We start from the raw sequence: 13,464 nt of genomic DNA on the forward strand, positions 1-13,464 counted from the left end.
TCCCGAGAGTTCAGACTCCGGCACATACTGTCAGTGGTGCTGCTGCAGGACCGTCCCCGTGCAGACCCTTTCTGAGCCTCTTCTGAGTCCTTACCCTGATCACCCAGGTTCGTTACGTGGTGAGGAGCTAGTCTGATAAGCCCTTACCTAGGCATCAGGTGGCTTACATCAGTGGGAGGTTGTAAAGAATCATTTTGACCCAATCTTTGAATATTGGTCAATACCTTATTACATAGACCAGTGATTTTCAACTGGTGTGCCACAAGAAGTTTTAAAACATGTAATGCATGGCTAAATAGCATGGGGCTGAATTAGTCAGGGGCACTGATCTCTTTTCCCTGAGATTGTCAAATAAAAAATGACAGCAGTCAATACAACACTAGCCATCCTGGGTGAATGAATCAAAATTATACCTATGTTTTGTCAGATCGGCAAAATAAACATTTTTTGGTGTGCCACAGAATTTTAGTAATGAGTTTATGTGGGCTGTGAGATGAAAAAGGTTGAGAATTGCTGATCTAAGTGTATAACTGTGTTCCTTCTACCAGGAATCAGTAGCTCGTTCTTGCTGATCAGGGAGCCAGAAGAAAGAGCCCCCAGAACTCGGTTTCACTTAATTATGCTGAGCAGGTGTCCTGCAGGCCCAACTGAAGAGTTGTTGCTTTGAAATAATTTGGTCTCCGAAAACTGGACACTTACACCAGAGTAGGAGACTGGAAGTCGCATGGCCCTGACCTTTATCTCGCCTTTCTTACGGGAGGGCTCTTCGTTTTAGGCTTGGGAGGAGCCTGCAACTCCCCGGGCTTGCTCGTGTAATATGAAGTGTGTGCACGTGGTTCTGGGGAAGGGTTCATACTTCAGCCCAATGTTCCAAGATGTCTGTGATGCGTGAAAGGTTAGGAACCACTGTTCTGGTGGGTTAATAGTGCCAGGCTGTAAGCAAATTCTCTTCTTTGATGTCTTTTAACTCATAAAGAGTAGGTCATTAAATTTAATTGAAATTTAAGAGAAAAAGATTTTCAATTCCTGAGAGCTTCTCATGCTGCTTATTATTAAAAGCCATATTTCTTTTGGTTCCTTTTCTTTCAGAATTTAATAGTATTAGTGGCTTATGTTTTATGAGCTTAATTTTAAAAACTCTCTTTCTCTCCAGTGTTTGCCAGCTTGGCTTAGGGGTGAGCTATCTGGGAGGAAGCCCCGGATCTCAAGTTCTATCTCTTCTTGTATTTCTGTTGGGATATTGGTTTAGCCAACCTTTTTCTCTGGAAAGATTCCCCATAACCTCCATTGGAATGTATTTGTTTTTTCCCACCCTCCAGGCCACCTCCCCTCACCAGTCCCAGCAGTCCACCGTGGACGTGGGCCAGCTCCATGACCCTCAGACCTACACCCAGCACGCCATCCAGGTGCAGCACATCCAGGTCACCGAGCCCGCCGCCGCAGCTGCCTCATCCTCCCAGGTACACAGCTCCGAGAACTGTTCACAGGGGTTAATGTGGCCTCAGGCGAAAAGTTAGTGAGTGAAGAGACGTTATCTTCAGACCTAGTCTCCTTGACTATTGAAATGATGTTGCTGTTTTGGACTTTAATTCTTACATTGGTATTATGGACACACATTAAGTGACTGGCTTCTATCCACATGCAGCCCTCTGATACAATGTCCTAGAGATGACACGGTCTTTGCTTCCTGTTCTTAATGGCCGGGTAATAGAATGCAACTGCTAAGTTGTTTCTATAATTTCAGAACAGTGACTTTGAATAGTATTATTTGTTTGTTATATTGATTCTATTATCAAGATAGCCTAGCTAGATCCATTTAAAAAAACTTATAAAATCCTTATTGTTTGCATGAAACTTTCCTAGGTCTTGTCCTCAAGGAGCTTAGAGTCTAGTAGGGAGATGGCACAAGTGTGCACGTAACAGGATGTGAAGGGAAGGTACTGTACCGTGGAAGTGCTCGCAGGCCCACCCCGACAGTTGCAGGGTCCAGGGTGAGGGTACGAATGACAACCCACATGCCATGTGTTGGAGTGCTTACAAGTCTTGAATTAAGCTGACCAACCATTAACTAAAATACATTCTAGCTTCCTACTTGACACACGTACTTTTATAATGACAAATTTGGGAAATACAAGTAAAGTAGCAGTTGATACTAAATAACATGGTTCATGGATGGTGTCAATTCAAAGTTAATTGTGTTTCCTGCCGAACGCCATGGATGGCACTAGCAGCTGCCAGCTCTCGCAGGAAGAAGCTGGGAGGAAGGCTTTCTCCCTCTTTTGCCAGCTCTTCGCCCTTCCAGTTACTGTAGGGATGCAGGGGCCACACATGTGCATTCTCTACTTTCCTGTTTATTGGGGGCAGGCGTGGTAGAGAGGGGGCCACCCAGCCGCCTCGCCACCCTCCTCTCCCAGCGTGAGCTTTCTCATTCCCTCTCCCAGTACAGGTGGCCTCTCTCCCCAGGGGCCCCAGGTTTCCCACCCCCACTAGCAGCACACTTTTAAGTCTCTCAAAGAAACCTGAGGCTTGAGGGCCAGGAGGTTCCCCGCCGAGTTCCTTGTTGGACTCTGATAGCACAGGGACCACCTCCCCAGGGCCACTCCCCCTTTCTTCTCACCCAGGGTCTGCCCTGCACCTCCCAGGGCCCCGAGTACCCACACAGACACCCTGACCCACATGCCAGCTTTGCAGCCCTGCATATGGCAATCCCGTGGTTGTCTGCACCTCTGCAAATAGCGGCGATCTTGCGACCACCTCCTAGGTCTCGGGGGCCCAAATGCCTCAGAGCGGTCCACATCCAGAAGCCAGGACCCTGGTGGAGTACAGACCCAAGGAAGAGGCTTATAAAGGCCCTGCAGTGGGTGCAGGGCCATTTCTACAGGGAATGGGGGCTCTGGCCCCCAAAGCGAGGCCTGGGAGGGGACACACATTCCAGGTGGGCACGTTCATTTGGCCTCATGGGAGCAGGAGGGGCACAGCCAGAGAAGGGCCAACCGAGATCCCCGCAGAGGTCCCTCTTGCCCGGGTCCGAGAGCCCTGTGGACATGCGGACAAGTCCTGGGAGTTCAGAAGGTTATGGTCAGCAGGGAATCAAGGACATTTTTGTAGAAGTGGTGTTTGAATCAGGCAGGTCTTGAAGGAGAGGTATGATTTTGACGTGGTTGTTGGGGAAGGCATTATGATTTGAACATGGTCTAATTTGAATGCAGACACAGAGATGGGGAATTGTGGTATAATTATAGAAAACTGTTGAGGTTGGATACAGGAAATGTGGTTTGGGGGAAAGGTTGGGAAGGTAGGTTGGCTCTGGAGCATGGCAGGTGTGAATGGCAGAGGGGTAGCTCGGGCTTTACCTGGGCGACAGGGGCAGCGTCTGCACGGATGTCCGCATATGTCCCCGTGTTTCTCTCCACTGACTCTGTGGGGCTGTCAGGACACTTTGACGGGAGCTGTGACTTCAGTTTGTGTTACAGATTAGCTCCATGGCACAAGCAAGTTATTAGCTTCTCAATTATTTTAACTTCATGTAATATAGATAATTTATATTTACTTTCATTTAACTAACTTCTAATAAGCTTTCTGAAATTAATTTTTGGATACCCTTGGAGATAATCCTTTGAAGATTAAGTAGGATTTTATTGTTATGATTACTTTTCATTAATTCTGCTTGTATTTAAAATATTATTATTTTAGCAATAGTACTTTGAATATTGTAACTCAGTTTAGCCTGATTGATTTTCTTCAGTTATTTGTGAGTCTTAACCATATTGGGCATTCATAATTCTCTGCTCTTGCTTTCTCCTTCTCTCTAGGTAGCTGGGCAGCCTCTGAGCCCCTCGGCCCAGCAGTCTCAGCAGGGCCTCAGCCCCTCCCACATACAGGGCGCTGCATCCGCACAAGGCCAGGCTCTCCAGCCGCAGCAGCAGGGCGCCTCTGTGCAGCACACGTACCTGCCCAGCACCTGGAATTCCTTCCGTGGCTACTGTAAGAAATATGGGGGCAATGCTATAGGTCACGGGTGGGGAACCTGCAGCCATAGTTCATCGTTTCATCAGCTTTATGATGGATTTTCTAGATTCAAGTATCAGTGACCATTTTCTTTGCCATGTAGTACATGTACTTGCATGGGTTTCGTGACATAATTCAAGGCAGCACTCAAGAGCCACCCAGTTTGTAGACATTAGGGACATTGCTGGAGGAAGTGTAGGCAGGTGGTGTGTATGGTAGAACAGATGGATGTAGGATATGTAGATAGTATTGATTTGTCTCTTCCACCAATATTTATTGCATGCCTGTATATCAGTCAGTGTGCTAGACCCTGGGTGTACAAAAGATTAACATTCACATCACTAACACCACACGCTAACAATGTTAGCCAGCTTTCATTAAGCTCTTACTGTGTGCCAGGGAAGTTCCTAAACCACCTGTATACACGTTCAGTATTCACAACAACCTGTGGGGTAAGTATGCTGGTTATTTGTTTTTTACAGATAAGGTATTCAGGCAGAGTAACTTGTTGAAGAACACAACTTGTGAATGGAGGTTTGGAACTCAAGTGGCTCCAGATACACTAACCCACCCTGCTGGGCTTCCTCTCCTAAGGAGGTGGTCCGTGGCTCGGAAAGAGTATTAGCTAGTGGAGAGAGACGAGTAGTTGTTTTCAAAGCCCAGAGATTAGTGCTACAGAAGCAGTAAAAGGCTGGCTGCTAAAGGTCAGACCAGGCAACAGGCTTGGGGATGAGCTGAACAGCATGGGACCTTTATGACTGAAGATGCGGAAGGAAGAGGAATAGAGGTAACAGACCTCAGTAGTAGCAGTGAGGAGGAGCAGGGGCTGAGAAGGCAGGAAGGCCAGCGGTGATCTTCCCCTGCTATTGTGTGGGGCATGGGGTGGGGGGTCTGTCTCTGTTGTGATTGATCTTTGGCTGTGTTGTATAGGTTTGGCTTGGAATTAGGCTGCAACTCTTCCATTTAGTTATTCCTCCAGTCTATTCTCTTAAATATTGGTGGGTCCAGTGAGGGCTGAGTCTAGTCATGGTAAATACCAGTAGAATCCTAGTAAATAGATGGATATTTGTACTCAGTTTAATTGCTATGAAAGAAATGTAGACTGATGAACACAGTCATGGGGATAATAGTATGAACTAGCATCCTAACCTGAAGAAAAGATTCTAGAACTAAGACATTTTATTAAGAAAAATTTTAGAACATACAGAAATAGAATAGTGTAATGGATGTCCCCTGGCCCATTCATTATCGAGCTTCAACAGTTACCAACTCAAGGCCAAGTGTGTCTCCTCTGAGCCACCCCCATTCTCTCCCAGTTCTCCACCTAGACAATAATCTATATCATTTCATCTGTGAGTATTTTAGTATGTGCCTCTAAAACCCAGGGAATGTTAAAAAAAAAACCCCACAACTCCAGCACTGTGACTGCACCTAAAAATAAATGACAGTAATTTTTTAATACCATCAAATATCCAGTCAGTGCTCATATTTCTGTGATTGTCTCATAAATTTTTTGGGTAGTTGGTTTATTCACACTGGGTTCCAAATAAGGGCCAGACATTGCAATTGATTATGTCTTTTGAGTTGCAATATGTGTGTTGAAGAAACTGGGTCATGGGTACTGTAGTTTCCCCCAATCCCACATTTCTGAAAACCCCACATGGATGCTGCTGTTGGTGTCCCTAGCTTATCACTGAAGATGCTTTCTGCTGTCCCTTTCACTTCCTGCAGGCGAGCAGTTCCATCTGGAGGCTCAGCCGGAGTCGGGTTCCGTTTCTCCCTGACACTTCCTAGCTCGTGGTTCGTGTTTCCACCAGGAGGCACAGTGTCTGGTTGCCTCTCGTTGCCTTCGGTCCACTATTTCTTTAGGGATCGCAAAGTCATCATCGCCCAGCTCTATGTTTTTATACACTAATTAGCTAGAAAACTGCACTGAAGAACATGATTTTACCTCAATGACCAGGTTATGCTGACATACAGTTTGTGTAGGAATGGTGGGATAACTTGCTTTAAACACCTGGCTCATCTCCTTTCTTCACCAGTTTCCAAAATCGTGAGTTGTTTCCTGGGATGAGGCAAGCGCCCAGTGAGGGCTGCCTGTGTGTGAGTCTTAGCACTGCCACATGCTCCTGACTTCCGGCACGTCCGATGTGTGTCAGACCATGGCAGTGGTAGTCCTTAGTGACGCTCAGGGTGTCCCGTCTTTAGCTAGCGGGAGCAGCTTCGGATTGGCTCCTGTGTTTTTTCTTTGTGACCTTGTAGTCTTTTATGGCATCCTGCGTGCTGGTGTGACAACACATTCTAGGTTCATACTCTATGTTTTCTGCCCCAGCTCTGGAATCAGCTGTTTTCCCAGGAAGCTCTGGTCCCTTGTAGTACAAAAATATTACTTAGACACTCAGCTGGGTGTTTTGGTGAACCTTGTTTTTAATTTGCCTTAATAAGACTGGTGGTGAAATAAAACTCAAGTTAGGTCAATTTGTGATCGCTAGACAATAGTGGATTCTTTGTGAATCCACTAATTCTAATGTGAATATAAAACATAAAATATTAAACTAACAGGTAAGTTTTTGTTTCTTCAAGGTTTTAAAACATCGTTGAGTATTTGTCTTTATGGGTTTTCAGAAGCTGCATTTGAGGGAGATGCAGTGATTGTTTTCGATATTTGGTAACTCTACTAACCTCATGTGACCAGTTCTTGCCAGAGATGCTTTTATTACGTCAAGAAATCGCGTCATCACAGGACCCTCCCAGCAAACAAACCCATGACAGTGTCTCAGTGGGGACTGTGGTCCCTGATCTACATCTTGTTGTAAAACCTGAGACCGCTGAAATGGGGATATTTCCTGTTTTTCAGCATCTGAAATTCAAATGATGACACTTCCGCCAGGACAGTTTGTGATTACCGATAGTGGTGTGGCCACTCCTGTCACCACTGGCCAAGTGAAGGCGGTCACTCCGGTAAGCCGTGCTGCTCTTGAGGGTTTTCCTGTCCACCTCACTGCCCCTCCCCCGCCTTCTCCCCAGCTGCCGACGTCTGAGTTGGAAGTGCCTCCCCGTGTGCCCATAACAACTTGTGGAGCTATATTATAACCCTTGTTGCAGTTTATTGTAATTATTGGTTTACCATCTATGTTTCCCCTGAAGATAATGGATTTCCTGAAAGCTGGTTTGTCTTGTCTTTATCTCTCTATTCTCAGTGCCTGGCATAGGAGGCTGGACTATAGTAAATGCTCGATAAATACCCATCCCATGAATAACTATAGTGAACCTCCTGGGTCTATATGTGTATAAATTCATAATTGATCACCTTTTGATGTGCTTCTTGGAATGTATGTAACTCTTCACTACTGTTGGTTATCAACTTGTGTTGGGCAAGAATGGCATAACCAATCTGTTCAGGGCTCCTTTAAACCATTTTAAACAATTCAGCCATCCCAAGGTGAGAAACATTACCATACATTATTTTATGATATTTAGGTTAGGCAAGTCAATGTTGATTATAACTGCAACCTCTGTTTTTATCTTCACGGTTCATTCTGACCTGCTTCTAAGTTGTTAGGAGACAGAGTATGTGAATTTAAATGAAGAAAACTACTCTTAAGTGGATGGGAATATTAGAGTGTTCCCAGGGGAAGATGTTTCCCAAGAGGCCTCAAAGAATACCAGGATAGTCCCGTGGCCTCAAAACCTGATTTTCCCCCCAAGGCATACTGAAAGCTCATTTTTAGCATCCAAACTCACATTAACTAGACTTAGGAGCTATGTGTAAATCCAGAATAACACTACTGTCAATGAAAACCATAACTAATGTAAAATAGTATGATCAGTGAAATTTTTGCTATCTGTGCGACCCACTGACTACCATTGTTTGGCCAGGAACTCATTCAGGAACCTGATGGTAGCCAAGGATATTCCCCTCCCTCTGCCACAATTCACATGCACACAAATTTAATGTACATTTTAGGGGGCCCATAGATTCTCGGAAGCCCAGTTAGGGGCCACCTAGGGGTCCACGTACCCTAGGTTGAGGACCATCTCCCTCCTGCTGAAGAAAGAGCCACATGGGACACCAAGTCGTAATCGGAATTGATTTGATGAGCACATGGGCCAAGATAAAATGGGTATTTGTCTATGGCCTCTTTCCTGGACAGTGCTTGGAAAGGCCAATGCTTGAGTTTTCCTTCGTGACTTCTTTTGTTCTCAGTCTAGTAGCTAACCAATCCCCCTTCCACCCAACACATTCTGTCTTTAAAACATTGACATAAGGATATAGCTAGCTGCAGTCTCTGAGACAGATACTGTGGCCAGAGAAAAAAGGAGGAAATAGAAAGGCAATGTATATTTTCATAAAGCTAAATTTGTTCAATGTGTAAGGGACTTTATCCTAAGATTGTGTTCTTCCTATGCCTTTGAGTGTTAAACTATCTCTTATTTGACAGTAGTATTTCAAAATGTCTTTACTTGGCAGAATAAAATTTGGAACCATTTATCATTACTTTTAATTTTGCTGGTGTTTGAAATTCTGAAGTCTGGGAACAATTGATCGTGACTACTTGTCTTGAGGGCTGTTCTGCCTCTTTAATGAGACTTTAGATAACAACTCTTCTTTGATCCATTTTATATTAATCTTAAAATTTAATTGACAGATAGCAATCCTATTTTAGGAAGTTAAATTCTAAGGAGTAGCACAATGCAAATGTTTCTTTTGCCCTATGGGTTACCACCGTGATGCAAATTTCTGTACGTGATGTTCTTCACTATATGTTTCAGTGGAACAACTAAGGTGTTCCCTTAAATTACCTTTGTAGTCAATTACTGTGATGGGTCCATTCTCTCTAAAACACTTTGATAAGGCATCTCCCACAGGCGCCTGTTTTAGCTTCCCCTTGTAATATCCCTTTACATACTCCCTGTGTTTGCCCTCTAGACTCCCTGTCCCCCATTAGGCCTGATTTCTAAAGATCTTTCTTTCTGCTCCAGGGTCATTATGTGTTATCAGAGAGCCAACCAGAACTGGAGGACAAGCAAGCTTCTGCCCTCTCTGGGGGAGTCCAGGCTCAGCCAACTACGCACAGTGACTTGGACCCCCAGACCAGCAGCCCACAGCAGGCCACACAGTACATCATCACAACCACCACCAGCGGGAGTGGGGGCAGGGAAGTGCATATCACTAAACCTTAATTTCTGTCTTCGAGCTGGAATCAAGCAGTCACATCATGTCTTCTCTCATTCGTAAATTGGAAAGCTTCTGATACTTATAACTCTTTTTTCAGATTTATCATTCACTCAAGAGTTTGGAGGTAATGGTTTTTATGCTCATATAACCACTGGGGCTTATTTTATCAAAGTCATCTTCACCTGAAGGACTCTTCAGACCCTAGGAGTTTCTGTCATGGAATGGAGATCTTTCAGTGGAAAGTAGGTTTCAAGATGGAGAAACTTCACCTTGCTCTTGAGGGTTTTTTTTTTTTTTTTTTAAACACATTGATAAGCCTTACTTTTCCTTTGTGGAACTATGAAGTGGTGTATTGTGTTTGTACCAAAGGCGGAGAAAGGATGTGACAAGTCCATGGCCACTGGACTTTATTCCAAGCTGTGGCGCCAAAGGAGAAGGGGCATTTTACGGGCGTGTGTTAGGTCAGAACTGCGTCACCTTCTGAGTTTGCCATGATTTAACAAAGGGAGCCTATTGAATATGAAGAGAGCAATGATGAAACACAGGGTTGACAGTGATGCTCTGAAGAAAAACTGTCATCTAAATTTTTCTTATTGCTGATTTAAAAAAAAATCTTGCCTTTTTTAGCAAAAAAAAAAAAAAAATCATGTTAGGCTGTTGGTAGTGCAGGTTCTGGCCCTCAGCAGATTAGGTCAGAATGCTGTGTTCTGCTAGATCTTATTTCACTATTCCACACGGTGGGCTCCCTGTGTGAGAAAAGATTGCTTGATGTTGGCCGAATTGAAACTCCTACAGTAAAGCTTTGCCAACCCTTCTCTGGGGTGGTTGTATAGGAGATATTGGTGATGTTGGTACCAAGTAAAATTACTGAGACAATATGTGTATATATGAAGTAAAAAGCACTGAAACCTTGCCTGCCTTGCAGGACCCATTCACCAGTCATTGGTGAAGGATGAATTCCTTTCCCCAGGTGTACATTCAGTCCTCACTCACAGCATTCAGTGTATTTTAGAATTTCTGATGCTTCCTTAAAATGAACATTCTTCAAGATTGGATGGCAAGGTGGCCCTCCTTATTTCTTACCACTTTTACTTTAAACATACAACAACTCATCTGGACCTTTTGGTGTGACCAACTTTACACTTAGGGGAAAATAAGAACATGGGGACCATTTATAGTATGTGAAGGCAGTGATTTTCAACCTTTTTCATCTCATTGCACATAAATTAATTACTAAAATTCTGTGGCACACCAAAAAATATGTATTTTTGCCAATTTGGTAAAAATTGCCAATTAGGCAAAAATTTGCCAAAAAAATACATATAATTTTGATTGATTTACCACAAAAAAAGTAATTACCTACCCTTTTTGCTCCAAAGTGACTTTTTAAAAAATCAGGTGCCTATAATTGTACATAAGGATTTCTAGTACCAAGAATTAGCCAATCAGATGCAATCTTATTATGCAATGTGACCAATAAGCTACAACTCATTATTATACAACCTATATGTGTATTTGTTGTTCAAGACAGGGCATTTGCACCAGACGGCTACTGTTGTGTTGGCTGTTGTCATTTTTTAATTTGACAACCTAAGGGGAAAAAGATCAGTGTGCCAGACTAAATAGTCAGGTATTGCATGCTTTAACACTTCTTGCGGCACACCAGTTGAAAATCGCTGCGTTAAGGGATCTGGAAGAAATCTAATCCTTATGAATATTACACTGTTAGTAGGGAAAGGAAAAAAATCTGCCTCAGTGATAGTTTTGCTTATATGTATTCCTCTTTGATAGCTATGAATTCAATGGGGAAAACATTTTCTTCCTTTTTACTGTACATTCCAACTGTTCACATAAAACATTGCAGAGATCAGTATGTATTTTAACAACTTTTTGTGATATATTAACACACTTTTAGAATAATTACTGATGGTAGAATTGATCACTCCAGGACAGAAAAACCTAACTTAAAATTTCAAATGAAGTCACTAATTTATTTTATTTACATTTCTGGGTAAAAACTGGTTCTATAAATTAAGGGTAGTAGCTTCTTTATGGTAAAGATAACCTTTCTGAAAAGTAAACAGTTCTATTGAAATAACTTTACTAATATGTAGATTTTGCACTTTATTTCTGAGATCTCATTCATTTAGTTATCCTGAAAATTTGGGCCCCAAGAGAAGATGAGAAAGTTACATACAACGAAAATGTTGTAGAAACTGAAAATGGACTCTATATCTTTGGTAAAAAAGAGGTAATGTCAGTGTTTTTAATAGGAAATATTGACTCTGAATCACAAAATAGAGACTCTGGGTCAACAAGTCCAATGTTGTAATGACTGTAAATTACCTAGGGTCCAGGCTAGAAAGACTTGCTAGGTGAAGAATACTAGACTTTCACAAAGATCCAGTTTAGTTTTTATACCTTAAATTTGGCCCTCTTGCGTCCTTTTTAATTTGAATCAGCAAGGTACCTCCCTTCCCCTCAGGAGCAACATTGATCAAAATAGAAAGCTGTCACTGAATGGAGTGTTCATTTTATGCCAGTTATTTCAAGTTTTAAAATACACAGAAGGAAATGTGGAAGGACCTCTTTGTCTCTTTCCTGTATGAGCTTGCTTTCTTTCTTTCTTTCTTTCTTTCTTTCTTTCTTTTTTTCTTTCTTTCTTTCTTTCTTTTCTTTCTTTCCTTATGTGGAAGAATTAAAGACTCTGAAACCAATTGATATGTTATCAACCAGAGATGGCATGTGGCAGTCAAGCCAAATGACACTGCTTTAAGATCAGGTATTCCTCACATTTGTCCAAGGGAATCGATTTTCAGAAGGACTTGGATTTGAAGAGATGGCAGATTGTAAGCCACTTGAAGACCCAATTTGGAGGGGAAAATGTATGCAGCCAATGTTACATTGTTTCCTTTCCTAAAACACATTGACACTGTAGACTGCAGTCAGTGCAGTGTGAAAACTTTGGAGTTACATATAGATTTAACATTTTTATTGTTTGATTTGTGCCCACATAATAGACATTTTATCATGAAAAACTTCTGTTAACTCTGGAGAAAGCTATTGTTTTGATCTTGAATTGTTTTCTGATTTCCAATTATCCTTTGAAAAACTCTTAGGGCGAAAAAGCACTTCATGAGATGCTAAAGCTAGCTGACCCATGAGTTGAAAATGTTGACCCTATCCTGTTATTTAAATGTGAACATTTAATGTACATTAAGTGAGTTATAGTGTTAATAGTCTTGTGCTACTCAGCAGGTGTAAAAATTAATAAATATTTTTTTAAATAAACTTCTTCCTTGTTAGTATGTGTGAAGCTGGAAGAGCTACTGAGATTGTTAATTTCTCACTATTGGAACCTACAGTGTTTTGACTGTTTCATTCACTCTAGTCTGGTCAGAGACTCCAGGTGAGAGAATTTATGAATGATGACTGCGGAATGATGTTCTGCTCATTCACTTGGTGGTTTCTAGTTCAAGAGCCTACCAACTTTCTAACAGGAACTAAGCAGGCTTGCAGCCAGCAGGGGAGCAGAGATGGGGCTTTATTAAGAAGCCACTGTTTTTCAACAAGGCGGTAACATTTAGGGAACCCTCCAGCTTCTCTGACATAGATGCGTCCAAATCAAGAACTGAGGATGATCTCTGCACCACTGGTGAGAGTCTCTGTGCTGTCTGAACCCTTTCTAAGAGCCAGTGAATAAGAAGAAAGGGATGTAGAGGAACGTATTCAGTTTAATTAAAACTATTTCTTCGTTGTATGTATTTTTTCGAACATCGAGGGCCCGGGGACCGGAGAGAGAAATGGGAACACACTGGGGCTTAGGCTGGAGTCCGCGTACTCAATGAAACTGGAGAAACCGCTGTTACCTCATCCATAAAGTAGGAACTAATAGTACATAGCACTAAAAAAAATACAGCTATAGTGCAGAGATAGTGGGTAGAAAGTGCTTAACAATGTTTGGAGCAGGGTATGCTCTCTCTGCAAACCTCACCTAATAAAATTGCATTCAGCCCCTCGGGTTTTGGAGCCTCTGTTCGCGGCCAGGTAAAAAGTAACGACACCGTCTCTAACCTCCGGAAACTTCTAAATGTGGTGAGACCTTAAAGCCAATTGCAAATCGCATCCCTTAACCCACCCGCGTGAGCTCTAGTCAGTGGATTACCCCCGCCCAGTCCCCGGGTACCCTCTGGCCCCACCCAGCGCCGCACCACTCCAGGCCCCGCCCAGCGCAGCCCCGCCCCCGGCATTTTCCAGGCCCCACCCTTTCCGTCGTC

General features: G+C 42.9%; 1 protein-coding gene across 3 annotated transcripts in view; it reads left to right on the forward strand.

Annotated features, from left to right (window-relative positions):
• PRDM10 (PR/SET domain 10) overlaps nucleotides 1–12,441 on the forward strand; it is a 99,115-nt gene extending 86,674 nt beyond the window's left edge. For all 3 annotated transcript variants that reach the window (XM_045860307.1, XM_045860308.1, XM_045860309.1), the window contains 4 exons: nucleotides 1,320–1,460; nucleotides 3,813–3,984; nucleotides 6,866–6,969; nucleotides 8,992–12,441. In XM_045860307.1, coding sequence (XP_045716263.1) covers nucleotides 1,320–1,460; nucleotides 3,813–3,984; nucleotides 6,866–6,969; nucleotides 8,992–9,192 — 618 coding nt within the window. In that variant the 3' untranslated portion in view covers nucleotides 9,193–12,441. The remainder of the gene's footprint in view (nucleotides 1–1,319; nucleotides 1,461–3,812; nucleotides 3,985–6,865; nucleotides 6,970–8,991) is intronic.
• Nucleotides 12,442–13,464: the final 1,023 nt, after the last annotated feature.

Source organism: Phyllostomus hastatus, unplaced genomic scaffold (assembly GCF_019186645.2).
Source record: "Phyllostomus hastatus isolate PE091 unplaced genomic scaffold, TTU_PhHast_1.1 phas_scaffold_193, whole genome shotgun sequence".
NCBI classification, from domain to species: domain Eukaryota; kingdom Metazoa; phylum Chordata; class Mammalia; order Chiroptera; family Phyllostomidae; genus Phyllostomus; species Phyllostomus hastatus.